We start from the raw sequence: 20,964 nt of genomic DNA on the forward strand, positions 1-20,964 counted from the left end.
AATAAAGTACATTTCCCAATATTTTATACTGTTTATTGAACAGAATGCCTGTTTCTCTTTCACAATCCTAAATGAGGTTTTAAAATGGAAATATACTCAAAGGTTTTTGATTATGGAAAATAAAATCAAAATATGTTCATTTTAAATTTTGCTCCTAATCAAGTAAGATTGAATCTTGCACTGAATCTTATATGTTTTCTATAAAATATTACAGCTCTGACATCTAATCTGCTCTATATAGAAAAGTCACCATTGAATAATAAGTTTAAATAACATTCTTTAATATTTAATAGAAAAATAAAACATACTTTGAATCAGGAAATTGAGTTTGCTTGCTATTAACAAAAAATTATTCCATCTTTTAAAGATCACAAGACTGTCCTCAATTTCTTACAACCATATTCATTTTAAATAAAATAATAGACATTAACTGAACGCAATATTATAAGTATAAATAATCCATAACATGTATAAATTAAATAAATATAGGCACTTTTATAATTTGACACAATCAATTTTACATGGAATAATATTTTCAGCAGAATATCCAATATGAAACAACATTTAAAAAAGATTGAATGAATATATAAACCCTTCATTTTTTTGTAGATGTCACAATCATTGTAAAAATTAAAACATTTTGGCACTACAAGTAAAGCAGAATTATTTACTCTTCCTTGTAACATGTAAATTAAAATTATAAATAGAAATAACAACACAAACAATATATTGTACTCTTATCTAAATAATCAATATCATGTTATCTGATATTTTTGTCTCATATCTACTCATTGTACAAAATTATTTGTTTCCAATAAATTGTTTAAAAAAATGTCTATTAAAGGTCTTCAGTTTCACAAAAAAAAAACTTTTTTTTTGTCAGGGATTATTGTTTATTCTTAACTTCCAGACTTATCAGACGTGCACTTTTGAAATGTCTACCAAAAAGGGATCACATTTCTAGTCTTCCTTGTTTTTCTTGATTTTCACTGTTTGTAAAGTTTCCACAAGTAAGCTTTTCTTTGAGTTAAAAATGTGTCTATTTTCCTTAAAAGGTCATGTAGAAACCATATTTATGTATAATAAATTTACCATTGATATTTTGGAAATAATATATTTTGTCACAATATTTATGGTATTTTCATGGTATGCTTTTCTTTATTGACTAAAATTTGGTGAAAATATAAATTGTAAAAAAGAATCGTGGAATCTAAATTTTTATTTTTTGCTTGCAGTACTGTTTATTCTGCACCTCTGCCTGGTAATTTGAATTTCGAGGTAAAAATCTGTGGATTATACGTTCCATAATTTGGTACAGAAAAATTATATCTGCTAATTTGAACCAAAGAATTTCCAAGACAGTTTTCTGACTGGATAATTATTTGTAATTTAAATGTACACTAAACTTGATCTTAAAGGAACATACCAATAAATAAAAGTATGTGAGGATTTGGTTCTAACCAGATAGTTCTCAGGTTTCCTACTTTGTTTGATATATTCAAATAATATTCTCAATGAAATAAGAATACAAAAATACACTTAGGTCAGTAATATTTTTACTGATGCTTCTTATAACAAAACAGCATCTGAACCCATCTAACTATGAATCATTTAAATGCTAATGTTGTAGCTAATGATATCAAGGATACCAATCTAAGTAAATGTGTACTGAGCATGAACTAAATATGTATCATTTAAATGATAACACTGTAGCTAAAGATCCAGAGGCTACCAAAGCACCACCAGGTTTGAAAGCACAATGTTGTACCGTATCTGTCTGACCCTAAAATAAGAACAAGCATGATGGTTTATATATAACTGACTGTTGGAAATGTAGAAAATGTTATTTGGATGAAATCTTACCAAGTACTTTGATACATGCAAAAATTGAGCTAAATGAATGAAGGCAAAATTTACAACAAAAGTTTGACTGAGTGGTAAATCCAAAATAACTGAACTGTCTAAAATGTGATACAGTAAATAGTGAGTGAAAGGAACATTAAATCTTATTGTGTTAATCTGTAATATATGATCTGTCAAGTATAAAAAACAAATATCACCAAATACTATATTTCCCTTTAGACATTAGACTACTCGCTTTATCACTGCTGTGTAGTCAAACTATTGTTTTATATTGCATGTTAAAAGCAAATTATTGAAATAATTTATGTAATGACTTAGTGCTCCAACTTTAAAGGTTTACAAATGAGTAAGTCTGAGTTTACAGACATTGTGTACAGACATTGTGTGTATTAGGATATTTAATACTTTTAGTCCAGCATTACATACTTATAAGCAATAATTCAAACTGTTTAAATAGTAAGGAATGAAACTACATGCATGTGTTTGATTTAAACAAATTAACCATTTTTTAATGATTAAATGACACATATAAGTAAAAACAAATCGGGGCTGTAACCTTTTTACATGGAAATCAATCTGAACCTTTTTGATTACCTCTAATTCCTTGATACATTCCCCTGTTAAAACATCCCATACTCTCACAGTTTCATCATCACTAGCACTGGCTAAGTATAGTCCATCAGTAGAGAAAGATAAAGCTTGTACCCATCCACCGTGTCCCTCACACTGATGAATCTGTTTACCAGTTTTAGGGTTCCACATCCTTACAGTTTTGTCCCAGGAGCCTGATGCCTGTAATATTGTAATTCACCATGTGCCAATATCTAATTCATTCTATATTAACTATAATTGATGCAAATCAAATATTGACAAGTTTTGACATTAAAGAGCTATAAAATGCTTTTTTTTTCTAAATTCATACAAATTTAATAAAAATGAATTATTTAAAAAGAATTGTTAAACAAATTAAGAGCCTACTTTTGTAACGAAGATATTCTAAATCTTTTTACAAAAATCTTCATGAGTTTATCTTTTGAAACAAAAAAGTTAAGTATGTATGTCCAAAGGATAGAAATGTCCAAGAAACCGAAATTCAAGTAAATGTCTAAAATTTCGATCCCATTTATCTCTAAATTTAGCACATGAAGGTATATTTTTTTATTACATATCTGAATTGATGAAGTAAAAAATAGCTTGTATGCAAACTTTCGTAAAAAAATCACCGTGGGATCAAAACTGTATCATATACCCATAAGTATGGTTGAAATCAGATATGATATGAAGTATTTGAGTTAGCATGCTAAAAAAGAATCACTGACAGATTGACTAACAGTTGGACAGGTAAAAGAAACTATACCCTGCTACTTTGTAACATGAGGTACTTTTGACCTACTCATGTTAAAAATTTTGTATGAAGAATGAGAAAAAAACTGCCTAAAATTTGATAAAAAGAAATGCTGTACATCATAACAAGTGAAATAATTGGTTCCTTTGAAAAAAAAATTCCAGAACAGGTGATGCCAGAATCTCCAAAACTTATGACAGTTTTGTTTTGGGACACAACATTTCAAAAAGATTAATGGAATCGAAGAAGATATGGAATAAAACAAAATATTTAATCAGAAAACTAAGGAATATGAAAAACGATACTGAAACACTTTTCCCATAATATGTCTGCAATGGTAAGTTTGCCACCAATGAGGGGTAAGTCTTGTTAAAATGAAATCCCCTTTATCTTTTTCAATTCACTAAATATTCAGGCTATGGACACATTTTTTGTAATAAATAAACCAATTTATTTAACAGTTATATATATCCCATTGACTGTTATATGTATATTGTTACCAGCATGCCATCTTTTGAGAAAGCAACAGCATGTATATTTCCTTTATGTCCTTCCATAGTTACAACAGAATCATCTGGATCATTCAGAGTCCAAACTTTAACTGTAAAGTCCCAAGAACCTGTGGCCTAGAAAATATAATCATCATCAATTATGGTTATCTACCATATATGGTTTTGTTAATACAATGAAATATTCATAGGATTAATTTTTTGTTCTTACTTCTCAAGCATGAATACATTTTAAAGGTATTTAAAAAATAATCTGCTCAAAAGAACATTTATGGAACCATGATTGATACTTTCAGTTATATTAAAATTAGACTAGAACACACCTGCAGGTCCTTGACTGAATTAAAGTACCTACGCCTTATTTTTAGCCTGGATTTTTTCTATTTGTGTTGTAATCTGATAAAGTCATGCTGATTATAAGGTGCACAGTTTTCTCTGCTTTCAAAGTCTTTCTGTTTGAACCGGTCCTAGATTTCTTATTACAACCAGAAACTACATGTCACATATACTATTGGTATCGGTATCGGATTTGACCCGGAACTTGTTAATTATTGGTAATATTGTTTATGTGGAAAACAAAAGGGCCTTGAATGGTGTAATTTTTAATCAACACTATTGTCCTATATTAGTTATACATAAAGTTGAATTCTTTGATTTGTTGTTTTAATGTCATGCAGGCTAACAAATTGGACCTAGTTATTTTAGTAGTATAAATGTTTGTGTTTTCTAAGGAATACTTTGTTTACTACTTTAGATATGAGGTTTTAGACCTTACATTTTATAAAGATACTCATCTATTTGTTGTGAACTATATGTTGACCTTTAGATATCTTTTTTTGTTTGTTAGTTGTGTGTCACTGGTTGGTTGTTTCATTAGTGTTAATCCAACATTGATTCATATTGGTTAATCTAAATACTTTTATACATGCCTGGTCAAAATTTAAGAAAATTATGGATTTAAATTATCATCATATTTCCAATTCTGCATAGATTTTAAATTTGTAAAGCATTAAACCCCATTTCAAAATACATGGATATGTAGAGTACTTAAAAAACATATCTGCAAAATATTTACTCCATTTTATTATTTTTCACGATAAAAACTTTTTCATCAAATCTAACAATAATTTAAATTACAATAATAAAGAAGATGTAATACCAAATTTCAAATACAGGTAAAGTTACTTACCAACCATTTACCATTTAATGAGAATGCTAATGACTGTACTACACTCTTGTGTCCTGTCAGAACTCGGATGGGAAAACCTTGCTGAAAAAATACTTTTAAAACTCATATATTTGATTTATGGGTACCTAAATATATATACTAAACGCCTTTGAGATCTCTTGAGACCCTTGTTATATGTTCATTATTTTGTTTTAGTTTTTAAGTGTTTTCTTCATACATGAGTAATTAGGTACATTGTGTGCTTGCAACTAAACAACATACCAAACAATAAGATTCAGAACTAATGGGGGAAACGTGAGCTTTCTGCAAAACATGCACGCAGAGACTTAGGTTCTACAACCTATTAAAATTTTGTGACTTTGACCTTCAAATTATTATTATCTTACTTGTAATAAAGCTCATTGTGCATCCGGTCAAAAAAATAAAATAAGAATTGTGAATTCAGATAACAGGTGAAAATATCAATCCTAAAATAAGAAATGTGAATTAAGAAAACAGGTGAAAAATCCCAATCCAAAAATTACAGATGTGAATTCAAAGAACAATATATGGATGGAGCAAAATAAATGTGAGAAGACAGAACAATCCAAAAATATGTATTCATTTTTATCAGGAAAAAATCTTTACTTATTTTGAACCCCAAGATACAAACAAAACACTTTTTTTTCAACCAGAGATAAAACATATTATTGTGTTTTAGACATTGTAAAAAAATTGGTATTATTGTCATTTGAGCCCCTTTTTATTAGACACCAACGTCACATTGACCTGTAAAAGTACTTTCACAATGTAAACTAGAGACTCTAAAGAGCCTGTGTCGCTCACCTTGGTCTACATGTATGTGCATATCTAACAAAGGACACTCTCCAACATTGTAGACAAGAATAGACTTCATGACAAAAATCTCTATTTTGTTGATCTTGTATTACTGATCTTTTAGTCTGTTTAGTTCCTCTCTATCTTCTTTAGTTTTTGCTCAAAACACAAAAGAGGGTTAAAAAAATCCTCATTTAAGAGCAATCACTCCTATGAAGAGTGACAGTCTACTAACTATATCGGCAAATTTGACTTTTTAATAGATCATGCCTTGTTGATCATTTTTGTGATTTAAAGTGTTTATTTATCTATTATAATTTAAATCATATAAGGCATAACGGAAAAAAATGTTTCTCTCTCAATATCATAGTTCTCATAATAATAGGCAAAAATGAAAAAAAAGGTAAAATTTGTCATTTATGGGCAATAAATCCTATAAGAATTTGTCTAACAGTTTCGACGTATATAATGGACAATTGGTAGAGCTCATTATTCTGAACATTTTTGCAAGATTTTCTTAAAATTACCAATTCAGGGGCAGCAACCCAACTATGGGTTGTCTAATTTGTCTAAAAATTTTACAGCAGATAGATCTTGACCTGATGAACATTTTAAAATTGTTATATTTGCTGTAAGTGCTTTAGTTTCAGAGATATAAGCCTAAATCTGCATTTTAACCCTATGTTCTATTTTTAGCCATGTCGGCCATGTTGGTTGGTAGGCAGGGTCATCAGACACATTTTTAAAACTAGATACCCTAATAATGATTGTGGCCAAGTTTGGTAAATTTGTCTCCGTAGTTTAAGATGAGAAGATTTTTGTAAAAGATTACAAAATTTACAAAAAATTGTTAAAAATTTACTATAAAGGGCAATAACTCCTTAAGGGGTCAATTGACCATTTTGATCAAGCTGACTTGTTTGTAGATCTTACTTTGCTGTACATTATTGCTGTTTACAGTTTATCTCTATCTATAATAATATTGAAGATAATAACCAATAAACTGCTTCGCTGAGCGCAGCTAGATACGCCCGCAGAGGTCCAACCCTGAACAGTTGGGGCAAAAATGGACACAATATTCAAGCTTGATTCAGGTCTGAATTTGGATTGTAATTAAATATTTGACATATTATAGGTTTCTGAATAAATGTAGTCAAAGATCTTGAAATTGGTTATATGAATTGAATTTATATTCAATTAAAGATTTCTTGCTGTTGTGCAATACTTAGTAAATCTGTTGTCAGACTATAAACAAATAAAGTTCAATTAATTCTCAATGTCATATTAGAAATTTATGAAAATAAAAAGGGAGCTTACATCAATAGATATAAACAATTCACCTAAGTTTCATGAGAATTTGTGACAGCATTTTTGAGTTATTGTCCGAAAACCGGAAAATTACCCCTTTTTTTAATGAATAAAACCCCATAACTCAGAAATGTAAAATGTAAAATTTATAAAATTCTAAAGGGATCTTACAGCAATACATACAAACAATTCACCAAAGTTTCATAAGAATTGCTGAAAGCATTTTTGAGTTTTTGTCCGAAAACTGGAAAATCCCCCCTTTTTTTATGAATAAAACCCTGTAACTCGAAACGTAGAATCTAAAATTTAAAAAAATCAAAAGGGAACTCATGTCAATAGATATAAACAATTCACCACAATTTCTTGCAAGTTGGTGAAAGCATTCTTGACTTATTGTCCAAAACTTGAAAATCCCCCTTTTTTTAATGAATAAAACCCCATAACTATGAAACGTAAAATCTAACTTTTATAAAAAACGAAAGGGAGCTCACGTCAATTGAAATAAACAATTCACCAAAGTTTTATGCAAATTGGTTAAAGCATTTTTGAGTTAATGTCCGACATGTTGATGACGGACAGACGGACGGACAACGGTATACCATAATACGACCCGTAAACGGGCGTATAAAAACTTCAAAATTTGCTTAAAATTACCAATTTAGGGGCAGCAACCCAACAACGGGTTGTCTGATTTGTCTGAAAATTTTAGGGCGGATGGATCTTGACCTGATGAACAATTTTATCCCTGTCAGATTTCTATTTTTAGCCATGACGGCCATCTTGGTTGGTGGGCCGCGTCATCGGACACATTTTTAAACTACATACCCTAATAATGATTGTGGCCAAGTTTGATTATTTTTGGTCCAGCAGTTTCAGAGGAGAAGATTTTTGAAAAAGTTGACAACGAAGGACGACGGACGCCAAGTGATGAGAAAATCTCACTTGACCTTTTAGGCCAGGTGAGCTAAAAAGGAGGAAATATTTCCTCAAAAACAAAAAATAGGAAGACATGAATAACAGTCCCTCTTATGTATTCTCTGTGGTGCAGGACTTCTACAGACAGATAGATAAGTTCAAGCACAGAGAGTGAGTGTGTGGTGTTCACCCCTAAATATTACTAAAAGTAGTAGTACTGTAAAGTGATTTATTTTCGTGCTGTTTAAATTTAGCAATTTCAAAGGCAATAACTATTCACAAGGTTTCATTTATGCATTTTTATTTTCTCTAATTCTGATATTCCTTAAAGAACAAATTTTCTCAAGGGGATATTTCAAGATCTTATATGAAATATATGGATATGGAGAATCACAAAATAAGCAAAAATAAAACCCTCAAGATAATTTCTCATTTTACATTACTTTTTTAAATTTCTCAGCAAATTGATTTTAACACAGAATCTTGCTTTGTTGTGAGGCTTTATCCTGTAATATGATACAACAGGAGAACAGCCAGGTATAAAGCTGAAGACTGATTGATAGTGTGAAATGGCCCGAAAAGCGCATTTTTTAATACTTCGGCTTGATAATATTAAATGGCTGGATTGTGACTTGTAACATGGCTTTAACCCGATAATATGAAATAAATGAATTGTGACCAGTTAAATGGGTTTAACATGATAGTATGATAGATGGGTTTTGCATATCAATTTCTATCAGTTGTTAGTGTAAAATGGCTCGATTGTGGACTGTTAAATGGCTTAAAAGCCTTGAACAGAGAGATAGAGATACCAAAGGGATATTCAAACTCATAAGTCTACCAGAAACCAACACTGCAATTGCAACCCCCCCCACCCCCACCCCCCAAAAAAAGCAACAAAAATACAAACAATTCTACAAAACACAACATAGAAAACTGACTGAAAAAACCTAGGATAACACGATAGCATCAGTCCTGTATTACACATCAAACCTAATTGTATTAAATGGATAGATTTTGACCTTTTACATGATTCAAGCATAAGATTGAGATAGATATTTAGTTTCCTTTAACATGCCAATAGCCTGATTGTAAAATATTGCTGGGTTAAGGCCTGCTTTAACGGATAGTATGAAAAGTCTTGACGAATAACTAACATTGCTTTAACTCAATAGTGTTAGATGGTTGTGTTGCAGCAAGTAAAACGGCTTTTGCCTGGTAGTATGAAATGGCTTGATATGAGCATGTCAATGGCTATCCTGATTCAGTTTATCATGAACATGTTTATTTGGAGGTTTACAGTTACTGTATATCTATTAAAAATCATATTTGTTACCAGAGTTTTGTCTCAATTTGCCTATATGTAATGCAAAACACATATCAATTTTACTTTACAGTTAAATCTACTTCAATGAGAAAACTAACCTCGACATTCCAGATAATGGCAGTCCTGTCCCAGGACCCTGAGGCTAATTGCTTTGAGTCTGGAGAGTAAACAACTACCTCAACACTCTTCATGTGACCTATAACATTTATAATGAAATTATTGTTCATTTAAAAAAAAAATTTAATTTTCCTGTTCTCTTTTTTTGTCTTGTGTAGAAGAAATGTGCAACTGACGTAGAAAATTTCTATCCTCATGTAGTATCTATGATGAGTTTATTCAAATGTTGTTTCTCTTTCAGAGATATGTATAAATAAGTGAAAAGTACTATCATGAATCTTTTATAATTGCCTTCAAACTCTTCATGTGACCTAAAACATTTTTTTTTCTGTTAAATCATGGATATTTTATAATTGCCTTGAAAAGATATAAGCAATACTTTTTTTTAAATATTTTACACTCTTGTTATTCAGTCTCACTCCATGTGCAGCCTTCTTTAATTCAGAAGCATTATTCTGTCAGACAAATGATAAGCATTTTATGTTTACATTAAAAAGTACTTATAAAGTAAATACAACATACCTTCTAAGATATGAAGATTTTCACCATCTGAAGTTCTCCAGACACGGATTGTTTTATCATAAGATGCACTAGCAAATGTTTTACAGTTAGGAGCTACTGCAACACTTTTTATAGCACCTGAAAAGGAAAAGAAAAATATACAAATTTTCTCTTAATTTTTCTTCAAAATATTGTTGCAATCATCTTGTATGTTTCATCCAATCAAAATCCAATATCTAGCATAAATAACTGTGCAGATATATATATGTCATTTTAGCGTATTTACCAAAGGATAAGGAACAACTCTGAATTGTCCCTTTAATAAAACTTATTTCAAACTATTTCTGATTTTCAGAATCACATATTGAAAATGTACTTTAACTTAACATTGCAAAAAAGTATGGACTATTTAAATGTGCATACTTAAAAATATTATAAATTAAAACAGTAAGTATTTTTTTGTTTCTCGTCTACACTGACAAAATTTTTTTTTACTCTAGTGTTAATTTTAGTAGCCAAATTGTATATGGTATTCTATGATGTTTTATTTGATATAAATTTACACAGCCAAATAAACACTATAAACTGTTAACACAGAGATATGTCTCACCTATTTGTTATTTTGATAATGCAAATGTTGAAATTAAAATAGCAATACTTTATTAATATGTAAGTTATGTAAATATTCAAAGTCAATGAACCATGACTGAAGGTACAGGGCTAAACAATCTCCATGGAAATGAGATGTGCCAATACTAATACAACTGTATACCAAATACCACTGAAATCTCACAACTCATTCCCTTAAAACAAACACAAACATTAACTTGTAAACTATGTAAAAGTTTCAAAGTCAATAAACCATAATGAGGGTGTGGGGTTATATGATCTCCATGGAAATGAAACTTGCAAATGCCAATACATTTGCATACCAAATATCATTGACTTAACATTAGTGGTTCATCTTAAACTGACCTAATCACAAACTAATACATGTAAAAGAAGCAAAAGTTTCAAAGTCAATGGACCATGACTGAAGGGTCGGGGCCAAATAATCTCCATGGAAATGAGATATGCCAATGCTTATACAACTGCATACCTAATATCATTGACCTACCACTAGTGGTTCCCCATAAACTGACCTAATCACAAACTAATACATGTAAACTAAGCAAAAGTTTCAAAGTCAATAGACCATGACTGAGGGGGCAGGCCAAATAATCTCCATGGAAGAGCAAGTTCATATGCTTTCCAGTACCTTGTGTAAATAAAGATATACTACAGGACAGATAAAATAGGACTAAATTAATACAATTACTCCAGTATCAATATTATGTACTGGTACTTGGATAAGCTGAATTTTAGTACATGTATTCACCATTACTATATCTATTACAAAGTGATCTTACATGTATCACTTATATAGTTACTAAGAAACTGACCTAGTCTAGAAACTTAACTTAAGTCAATGAATGTCATTGTGAAACTAACACTTTTATAAGGACATGTATACTTTACCATTATCCATTAGACCATGGGTGTATGTTGCTTACCAATAGTTTATAGTAACCAAGAATCTGTCACATAATCACAAAATCTTAACACTGATCAATGAACTATGAAAATAAGGTCGAAGTCAGGTGAACCCTGGAAGATTAACATTATGCCATAGTACCCAAATTGCACCAAGTTCCCAATTTACACCCATTTTTAAAAAAAAAAACACAGACACTTGTCTCTGAAAATTTGTTTTCCCCTACATACTTTAATATAATGTAAGGTACTTATAACTCGCATTTTTGAAAAATGACAATCAGTCGCGAACTTTCGTTATATTTTGATTCCTCAGTTGTTTTACCCATTAAAACTTGTTATGCCATTAATCAACATTGATTTATCTACACAATGGTGTATGTCACGCCTACTTCTGTTGTCGGAATCATTGGCAGCAGGCCTCCCAAGTATGTCAACCGTAATTATTTCATCTTCTCACAGCCCTTTGGAAATGTTAATTTCCCAGTAAATGGTTAATTATAATTGTCCCTTTGGTACATGTATCTTTCCCCTCTCTTATACATATCTCAGAATCCGATTGGTCAAATCTTATTGCTAAAACTAAGTGTTTTTTTTAGTTATATCAATTTTATATGTAAAGTCCAGAATGCCAGAGAGTGTCTGAATGACATTGATGGAATGGGAAAATTTGCGTCTAAAAATTGAAACTTGTAACTTATTAGACATACCTCAAATAACACTTATTAGACTTTTTTCTCACGGAATCTTTTACAAATTTACTATTAGATTTTTTCTCACAGAATCTATTACAAATTTATTAACTGGATGATCAGTTCTATTCAGAGAAAAACTAACACGTTTTTGGGAAATACTTTTTATAATTAATCATTCACTGTGAGATGGATATTTCCAAAGGGCTATGAGAAGACAAAATAATTACGGTTGACATACTTGGAAGGCCTATTACGAATGATTCTGATAAAAGAATTAGGGGTGTGATAACTGTGATACATCATTTTGTAGATAATTCAATGTAGATTTACGGGATAACAAGTTTCAGTGGGATAGACAACCGCAAAATCGAAATATAAGGGAAGTTTCCGACTGGGTGAAACTCCTCAAATATTCGAGTTAGGTACCTTGTGTTACATTAAAGTATATAGATAATTTTCTTCAGAGACATGTCCCTATGCAAAAAACAGCTGAAATCTTACAGGTTTTGTTTGAAGACTAAAAAAATTGTGTTTTTTATAATCTGCCATTATGCATATCTTTCAACATATCTAAATGTAATCAAAACAGTCATATTATTAATCAACAGATGAAGTATTCAGTGGGAAAAGTAGAATCTACTGCATGTGACGTCCACAAAAAGTCAACTTTTAAAAATAAACAATGAAAATATGTCACAGGCAACTATTTTTCACAAAATGCATAGTATTGTAAGCATGGACTACTGTCAAATTGTTAAAAAAAAGTGGAGAAATAAAACAAAACATTAGTAATTTGATTTTTGCGGATGTGAAGTTAGGCATGAATGCAAATTAGGTTCTCCTCACTACAGAATCTTGGGTCGTTAGGGGTCTGTTCAGACCAATTTTTCTGTGATTTAGTGTGGATTCAAAATTGCATTTGTGGAACTTTATAGTAAATTAAAGAACCTTAGTGAGCATGCTCACATACCCCACGCCCCCACATTGTCACTGGGTAAACAAAATCTCACCAGATTCCTAAGTTCAGACTCATAACTCCAACAAAAGTCAACTGATAAAAATTTCTTTTGAATATGCACATTAACATATTATGTCCTTATAATCTACAAAGTTCCATGAAATTCCGTTGTGTAGTTCCAGAGGAGTTGCGATGACAAACTGTTGCAGTAGTATATTGAGGCCAATAAGTGCAAAGGGGCATAACTCCTAGAAAAATTAAAGAACCTTAGTGAGCGCGCTCACATACCCCACGGCCCCCACATTGTCACTGGAGAAATAAAATAACTGTAAGAAAAAAAAATTGAATCATAATTTCCTGTCGATATGCACATCTACATAGTATGTCTTTATTATCTACAAAGTTTCATGAAATTCTGTTGTGTGGTTTCAGAGGAGTTGCGATGACAAACTGTTGCAGAGGTATATTGAAGAATAAGTTCAAAGGGGCGTAACTCCTAGAAAAAAAATTGAATCGTAATTTCCTGTCGATATGCACATCTACATAGTATGTCCTTATTATCTGAAAAGGTTTCATGAAATTCTATTGTGTGGTTTGAGAAGAGTTGCGATGACAAAAGGTTGCAGTAGTATATTGGGCAAATAAGTTCAAAGGGGCATTACTCCTGGAAAAAAAATTGAAGTAGTATGTCCTTATTATCTACAAAGTTTCATGAAATTTTGTTGTGTGGTTTCAGAGGAGTTGCGATGACAAACTGTTGCAGTAGTACATTAAAGTAAATAAGTTCAAAGGGGTGTAACTCCTAGAAAAAAATTGAATCGTAATTTCCTATCGATATGCACAACTACATAGTATGTCCTTATTATCTAAAAAGGTTTCGTGAAATTCTGTTGTGTGGTTTGAGAGGAGTTGCGATGACAAGAAACAGGACTGACGGACGGACGGACAGACGGACGGACAGACGGACAGACGGACTGACGGGTCAAAAACATTATACCCTCCGCAACTCGTTGCATGGGGTATAAAAATTGAATCATAATTTCCTGTCGATATGCATGTCTACATAGTATGTCCTTATTGTCTACAAAGTTGCATGAAATTCTGTTGTGTGGTTTCAGAGGAGTTGCAAGACAAGAACAGGACTGACGGACTGTAGTATATTGAGGCCAATAAGTTCAAAGGGGCATAACTCCTAGAAAAAAATTTAATCATAATTTCCTGTAGATATGGACATCGACATAGTATATCCTTATTATCTACAAAGTTTCATGAAATTCTGTTGTGTGGTTTCAGAGGAGTTGTGATGACAAACTGTGCAGTAGTATATTGAGGCCAATAAGTGCAAAGGGGCATAACTCCTAGAAAAATATTGAATCATAATTTCCTGTCGATATGCACATCTACATAGTATGTCCTTATTATCTACAAAGTTTCATGAATTTCTGTTGTGTGGTTTCAGAGAAGTTGTGATGACAAACTGTGCAGTAGTATATTGAGGCCAATAAGTGCAAAGGGGCATAACTCCTAGAAAAATATTGAATCATAATTTCCTGTCGATATGCACATCTACATAGTATATCCTTATTATCTACAAAGTTTCATGAAATTCTGTTGTGTGGTTTCAGAGGAGTTGTGATAACAAACTGTGCAGTAGTATATTGAGGCCAATAAGTGCAAAGGGGCATAACTCCTAGAAAAATATTGAATCATAATTTCCTGTCGATATGCACATCTACATAGTATGTCCTTATTATCTACAAAGTTTCATGAATTTCTGTTGTGTGGTTTCAGAGGAGTTGCGATGACAAGAACAGGACTGACAGACGGACAAACAGACCAGACTGACGTGTCAAAAACATTATACCCGACGCAATAAATTGCGTGGGGTATAACAAGTATACACCTATAAAATAATCACACAATGGAAACTTTTGTCTGTTTCTTAAATAAATGTAGGCAAAAAACTGTCAAAATAGGTGCAATTTGGGTACCCTCATATTATACATCCAACAATTAATCTTATAAGAACAAATATAGGAAACTACAAATACTTTATGTTCGGTTTTACTGCTAGTTTTACTAGTTAGATCTTCATAAAACATAGCAATAATTATAAAGTCCAAACTAATACCAATAGCCTCAATAACTCAGATATTCTAGTTCAAGAGAAAAGTAAAATATGCACAATAAGAAAATCATCTCTGTACCAATATGTCCTTTAAGCTTGCACACCATAGCACCATTTGTGGCATCAAACACTCGAACCCTTTCATCATCTGAACCTGTTACCATTATTTGAAAATCTGGCGAAAACGCAACACAGTTGACCTGTAAAACAAATCAATCATGAAAATTTTACAATTTATTATTCATTTAAATGGCATATATATATAAATGGCATGAAATATTCCATATACTGGTAAATGCATCTTTACATCATGTTATATACTTTTAAATGCAGTTAAATACATGTTTTAACATACATACATTGTACCAACATATGCTGTACATGTTACTTTAATAGTTCATGGTTTCAAACTTACATGTAGCATGGTTAGTATGCTTTGATAATTTCTTTCAAAGACAAGGATAATTTTGAATACTTAATGAATAGAGCTCTGATGATCACTATATTTCATAGACATCTCCACTCTTATAAATATACTGTACATGTGTTATCATGGTTATGTGACAGAGTTTAAATATAAAATTAGACTTAAGTTAAAAAAGAAAAATTGTGTTCCCTGCCTCCATAACCACCAAAAATGCAGTCCAACGATTTACAAGAAAGACAAAAGAAAAGAAAATGGCAGAAAAAAGCATATATATACATGTAGATATACAAAAGATAATATGATTCCTCATAATAAGTAAACAAATATTTCAAACTTAGATTGTAAATTTTATAAGGGGTATAAACAAGAGGCTCTCAAGAGCCTGAATCGCTCACCTGTAATTTTTTGCTTAAATCTTTCATCAATTATCATTTTTGCTTTTCAATATATATTAATGAATGGCTTAAAACTTCCATTGAAATGTTCTTTGTATCTGTCATATTTTCTTCAAAATCAAAGAAATGCATTTTACCCCTATGTTTCATTTTAGCCATAGTGTCTATGTTTCTTGACGTACAAGAAAATAAAATACAAAATTTATACTAGATACTCTGAAACTCATTCAGCCCAAGTTTGGCTGAAATTGATTCAGCAGTTTCAAAGGAGAAGATTTTTTAAAGTAAGCAAACTAAATGAACAAATTGTAAAAAATTGATTTTAAAGGGCAATACACTGTAACTCCTTAAAGGGACAATTGACAATTTTGGTCATACGGAACTTATTTGTAGATCTTACTTTGCTGAACGTTTTTGCTGTTTACAGTTTATCTTTATCATTAATAATATTCAAGATAATAACTAAAATCTGCAAAATTTCCTAAAAATTACCAATTAAGTGGCAGCAATCCAACAATGGGTAGTTAGATTCATCTGAAAATTTCAGGGCTGACAGAGCTTGGCCTAATAAACATTTTTACATCTCATCAGATTAGCTCTAAATGCTTTGGTTTTTGAGATATAAGCCAAAAATTGCATTTTATCCCTACATTCTATTTTTAGCCATGGCGGCCATGTTTTTTTAAGAAACAAAAATAAAACGCAAACTTTATTCTAGATACCCTTAGAATCATTCAGCTAAAGTTTGGTTGGAATTGATTTAGTAGTTTCAGAGAAGAAGATGTTTTAAAAGTTAGAAAACATGATAAACAAATTGTGTAAAATTGTCCTTAAAGGGCAATAACTCCTTAAGGGGTCAATTGACAATTTTGATCATATGAACTTATTTGTAGATCTTACCTTGCTGAACATTTTTGCTGTTCACAGTTTATCTTTATCATTAATAATATTCAAGATAATAACCAAAAACTGCAAAATTTCCTTAAAATTACCAATTTAGGGCAGCAACCCACCAATGGGTTATCAGATTCAACTGAAAATTTCAGGGCTGATAGAACTTCACCTAATGAACACTTTACCCCCCCATGTCAGATTTGCTCTAAATGCTTTGGTTTTTGAGATATGCCAAAAACTGCATTTTACCCCTATGTTCTATTTTTAGCCATGGCGGCCATGTTATTTGACAAAACAGTAAATAAAACACAAACTTTATTCCAGATACCCTAAGTATCATTCAGCTTAAGTTTGGTTGGAATTGGTTCAGTAGTTTCAGAGGAGAAGATGTTTGAAATAGTTTACACCAGACGGACGACGACGGACGCCAAGTGATGGCAAAAGCTCACAGTTCCTTCGGAACGGTGAGCTTAAAAACTTGTAACATGGTTTATTAGTGATATGGGGACAAAGTCCCCAATAACAGCAGGAAAATCAATATACCGAATAAAATCAAAATATAACTTTTTTTCTTACAGTTTTGCTTGTGCATTACCCATTTCCTGTTCTGTTGACGGACACTGCCATGTTGTAAGTCATACAATTTCCCGCAAAAGTATATATCTGATTACCAAAATGAATATAACAGCAAAAAATATGGGGATGAATATTTGGAATTTAGTCGGTTTGTGTACTTAATAAAATGAATCTAGTGCTTATTCAACATACGATTTTTTTAGACCTATAGCAAACAAAATTAAAAAAAAAGCGTTACCTAAAGCAGATAGCGTGTTTTTGATTACATTGAAAATGATGTCATAAATAAAATTTCTAACAACAGGACCAACATCAGGTATGTTCCGTATCTCAGTTGTTTTTTCAAAAGACATTATGATGGGAGTAAATTGTTTTTAAGAGGTATTTATTGTCAAGCCCTCAGTGATGAAGGGTACCTAAACAGTTACAAATGGTGTTTTTAAATTACCTGTTATAGCGATTTTTTTTTTTAGAATTTTTTATGGCAGAATTTGTAAAGTGAAAAACAAAAATTTTCAATGACCTTTGTACATTTTTCTGTAGTTTTATTTTGCAAAAATGTTAAGTAGTTAAAGAATTATTTTTATGTACTTTGTCCACTTCACAGGTAACACGTGCCTCATATTTTTTTATTATATTTGTATAATAAATTATCATTTATATTTCTCATCAAGGATTTTGTTCTTACTGTAAGTTTTATTTAAGAAGCCATGAAATAAGGTTATTTGGCTCTTTTTGATAAGTCTGTTCAATTTGTTGACAGAACATTAAAATGACATATGACAGGAACAAAATTACTGACCTGCATTCTACGTTTATGGTCTCACTAATTAGCGACAAGAAGAATTTCAGCAACAAAAAGGAAAAAGTTAACGACAAGAAGAAAAAAATTAGCAACAAGAAGAAAAACTAGAGGCTCTAAAGAGCCTGTGTCGCTCACCTTGGTCTATGTGCATATTAAACAAAGGACACAGATGGATTCATGACAAAATTGTGTTTTGGTGATGGTGATGTGTTTGTAGATCTTACTTTACTGAACATTCTTGCTGCTTACAATTATCTCTATCTATAATGAACTTGGCCCAGTAGTTACAGTGGAAAATATTTTGTAAAGTGATGAGAAAAAAATTAGCAACAAGAAGACAAATTTAGCAACAAAAGTTTTTATATACAGTACTATCAAAAAAATAAATTTATAAAAAAAAAAGTCAATTAATTACAAGTTATATAATTGTTTTATAAACTTTCAAATTTTGTTGCATTTAGTAACTATGCTGTCTTGTAGTGAATTTTTAATAAAAAAAAATATTTTAAAGTATTTATGAATCTGAACATTTTGTTACAATCCAAGAATCATAATGGTGTCACAATAGTGTAGTAATCTTGATAAATAAATTATGTAAATAAAAGCACAATGTGACATGGCAATTACTCTAAATCACAAGTGCTCTAAATATAAGAGCAAACAGGATGAGCTAATCCCTCCATCATCTGTTTATACGAAGTGTCCATAAAGAATGGTTTAAAAATTAAAGAACAAAGAAATTAACTCCTTCCCATTTTTCATTCATTCATTCACTTATACACTTTATATTTGCTGTAAACTGTAAATTTATTATACGGCAGGTGTTACCTGTGAATGTAAACAAAGAAACGCTCTCATCTGTTAACGTTTTTTTTCATATCAAAGATTTATTAAAATAAAATTGTTATAATTTATATCTTTAAACAACCAAAAGACCAAGTCAGCTTGTTATTCTAATCAGATACTGAAATCCCTAAGAGAGTACATGTTTGCTATAAAATCGATGTTTGCTATAAAATCGTATGTTTAATAAGTTCCAGACTCATTTTAACATGTACAACAATGTAAGGTATATATTCTAAATGATTAACTACAAACATGACAAATTTACATATGTAGCAGTATTCTTTCAGTAATCATAAACAACAAATTTGCATGACACAATATGATGCTCCTTTCTATATTTTACTCAAAGTCCCGTGACAAACCAGACCAGAAAAGAAAAAGAGATTTCAGAGCAAATGCGGGAAACTGAAAAAGTTAGGAAAAAAAAACAATTTTGAGTTAGTATATTGATTTTTTTTACTTTTTTATTGATTTTCTTACTGAAATTGGGGACTTTGTCTTCATATTATCTTAAACATATCCTCAATAAATGTTCATTTTCTCCTATCAGTCAATGTCAGTATGATAAAATAATTAAAATAAAAGTACACGTATATTACAAATCACACTTTAATGCAATTTGTTTCTATATCTATTCATTTGAAATGATTAATAGATTTCTTGACGCTGTATTTGTTATCTTGTCGCATATTAGTGAGACCCGTACATTTACAATGTATCATGTACATGTACATGTAGTTCATCAATTATATAGGCATTTATACTTGACTTTTGTTTATGGTTACCTCATCTTTGTGTCCAGTGAATTTCTTTAGATCCAATTTGTTGTAATCTCTTGGACCTCTGAACATTTTTACTGCCGATCTTTCCTAACTGATTCAGCAGGCTCTGTATTTCCCCATTTAAATGCAAATTATTGATTCTCCACTACTCATGGTATATTTCATCTCTTTTTAAATCAAGTTTACTTGAAATTTAGAAGTGCCTTGTCAACAAATACGTAGATTGTTGTGTACTTTGTGTTCATCCATATATTAAATAATTTATGACCAAACAATAGCTTCATATAAAAGGATTTAATCCAAGATTGTCTGATAACATCAGGTAAGGTTGTTTACACTAGAAACGTGGATCAGAATCTCGTTGTAAACGAGATCGGACACAGACTAAAATTTAACTCGTATCGGGTAAATTCCGGGATTCATTTGATTCATGAGTGAGGATCTGGATGGGGACCTTCATTTCTCTTTTTAAACCGTTTTCTTTATTCTTTGTTTGTTTTCCACATAATTCTTTTTATTTCAATGTAACATAAAACATAATGTTCCGCACTGAAATATTGTCCATCGGAAAAAATTTCATATAAAACACTATTTCATAATGAAAAACTGTCCTGGACAATATTTCATTATGAAATAGTGTCCTTGTCCATGAAATTTTGTCACCTCATTCTGGACAACATTTCACTATGAAATACTGTCCATGACAATATTTCACTGTAAAATTCTGTCCATGACAATATGTCAGTGTGAAATACGGTTTCATGTCGATCCGGCCCCACGTCGATCCGGCCCAAGTCGATCCGTCCCACGTCGATCCGGCCCAACGTCGATCCGGCCCATATTTAAAGTCGATCCGGCCCCAATAAAAAAATATATTTATAAGGAATAAAAATAAAGATATATATTAATTGTAATTCATAAATGTTTATGAGTTTTATTATAATGTAAAAGGTGTACGGTAAAAAAAAATGGCCTTTGACAAATATTTTCTTTAGATGAGTATAAAACAAGTAGGTTGATTATGTTTTCATTACA

At 31.0% G+C, this 20,964-nt stretch overlaps 1 protein-coding gene across 1 annotated transcript; it reads right to left on the reverse strand.

Annotated features, from left to right (window-relative positions):
• Window positions 1-270: 270 nt before the first annotated feature.
• LOC127728600 (WD repeat-containing protein 38-like) lies at window positions 271-20,293 on the reverse strand. The gene is made up of 8 exons (XM_052236145.1): window positions 19,933-20,293; window positions 15,284-15,404; window positions 9,912-10,028; window positions 9,371-9,468; window positions 4,907-4,987; window positions 3,709-3,834; window positions 2,458-2,655; window positions 271-1,783 (listed from the first exon to the last, which is right to left on the reverse strand). The coding sequence occupies exons 1-8, from the start codon at window positions 19,996-19,998 to the stop codon at window positions 1,691-1,693; spliced, it is 900 nt and encodes a 299-aa protein (XP_052092105.1). The 5' UTR covers window positions 19,999-20,293; the 3' UTR covers window positions 271-1,690.
• Between the last annotated feature and the right edge of the window lie 671 nt (window positions 20,294-20,964).

This window comes from Mytilus californianus, unplaced genomic scaffold (assembly GCF_021869535.1).
Source record: "Mytilus californianus isolate M0D057914Y unplaced genomic scaffold, xbMytCali1.0.p SCAF_2, whole genome shotgun sequence".
NCBI lineage: Eukaryota > Metazoa > Mollusca > Bivalvia > Mytilida > Mytilidae > Mytilus > Mytilus californianus.

Bases quoted from the DNA above. Each gene is read 5' to 3' on its own strand.
- LOC127728600 (XM_052236145.1), bottom strand. From the start codon at position 19,998: ATGTTCAGAGGTCCAAGAGATTACAACAAATTGGATCTAAAGAAATTC. The intron at 10,029-15,283 runs GTACAGAGATGA...TTTCCTTTTCAG, and splicing joins CAAGCTTAAAGGACATATTG to GTGCTATAAAAAGTGTTGCA. The intron at 9,469-9,911 runs GTATGTTGTATT...TAAATGTTATAG, and splicing joins AAATCTTCATATCTTAGAAG to GTCACATGAAGAGTGTTGAG.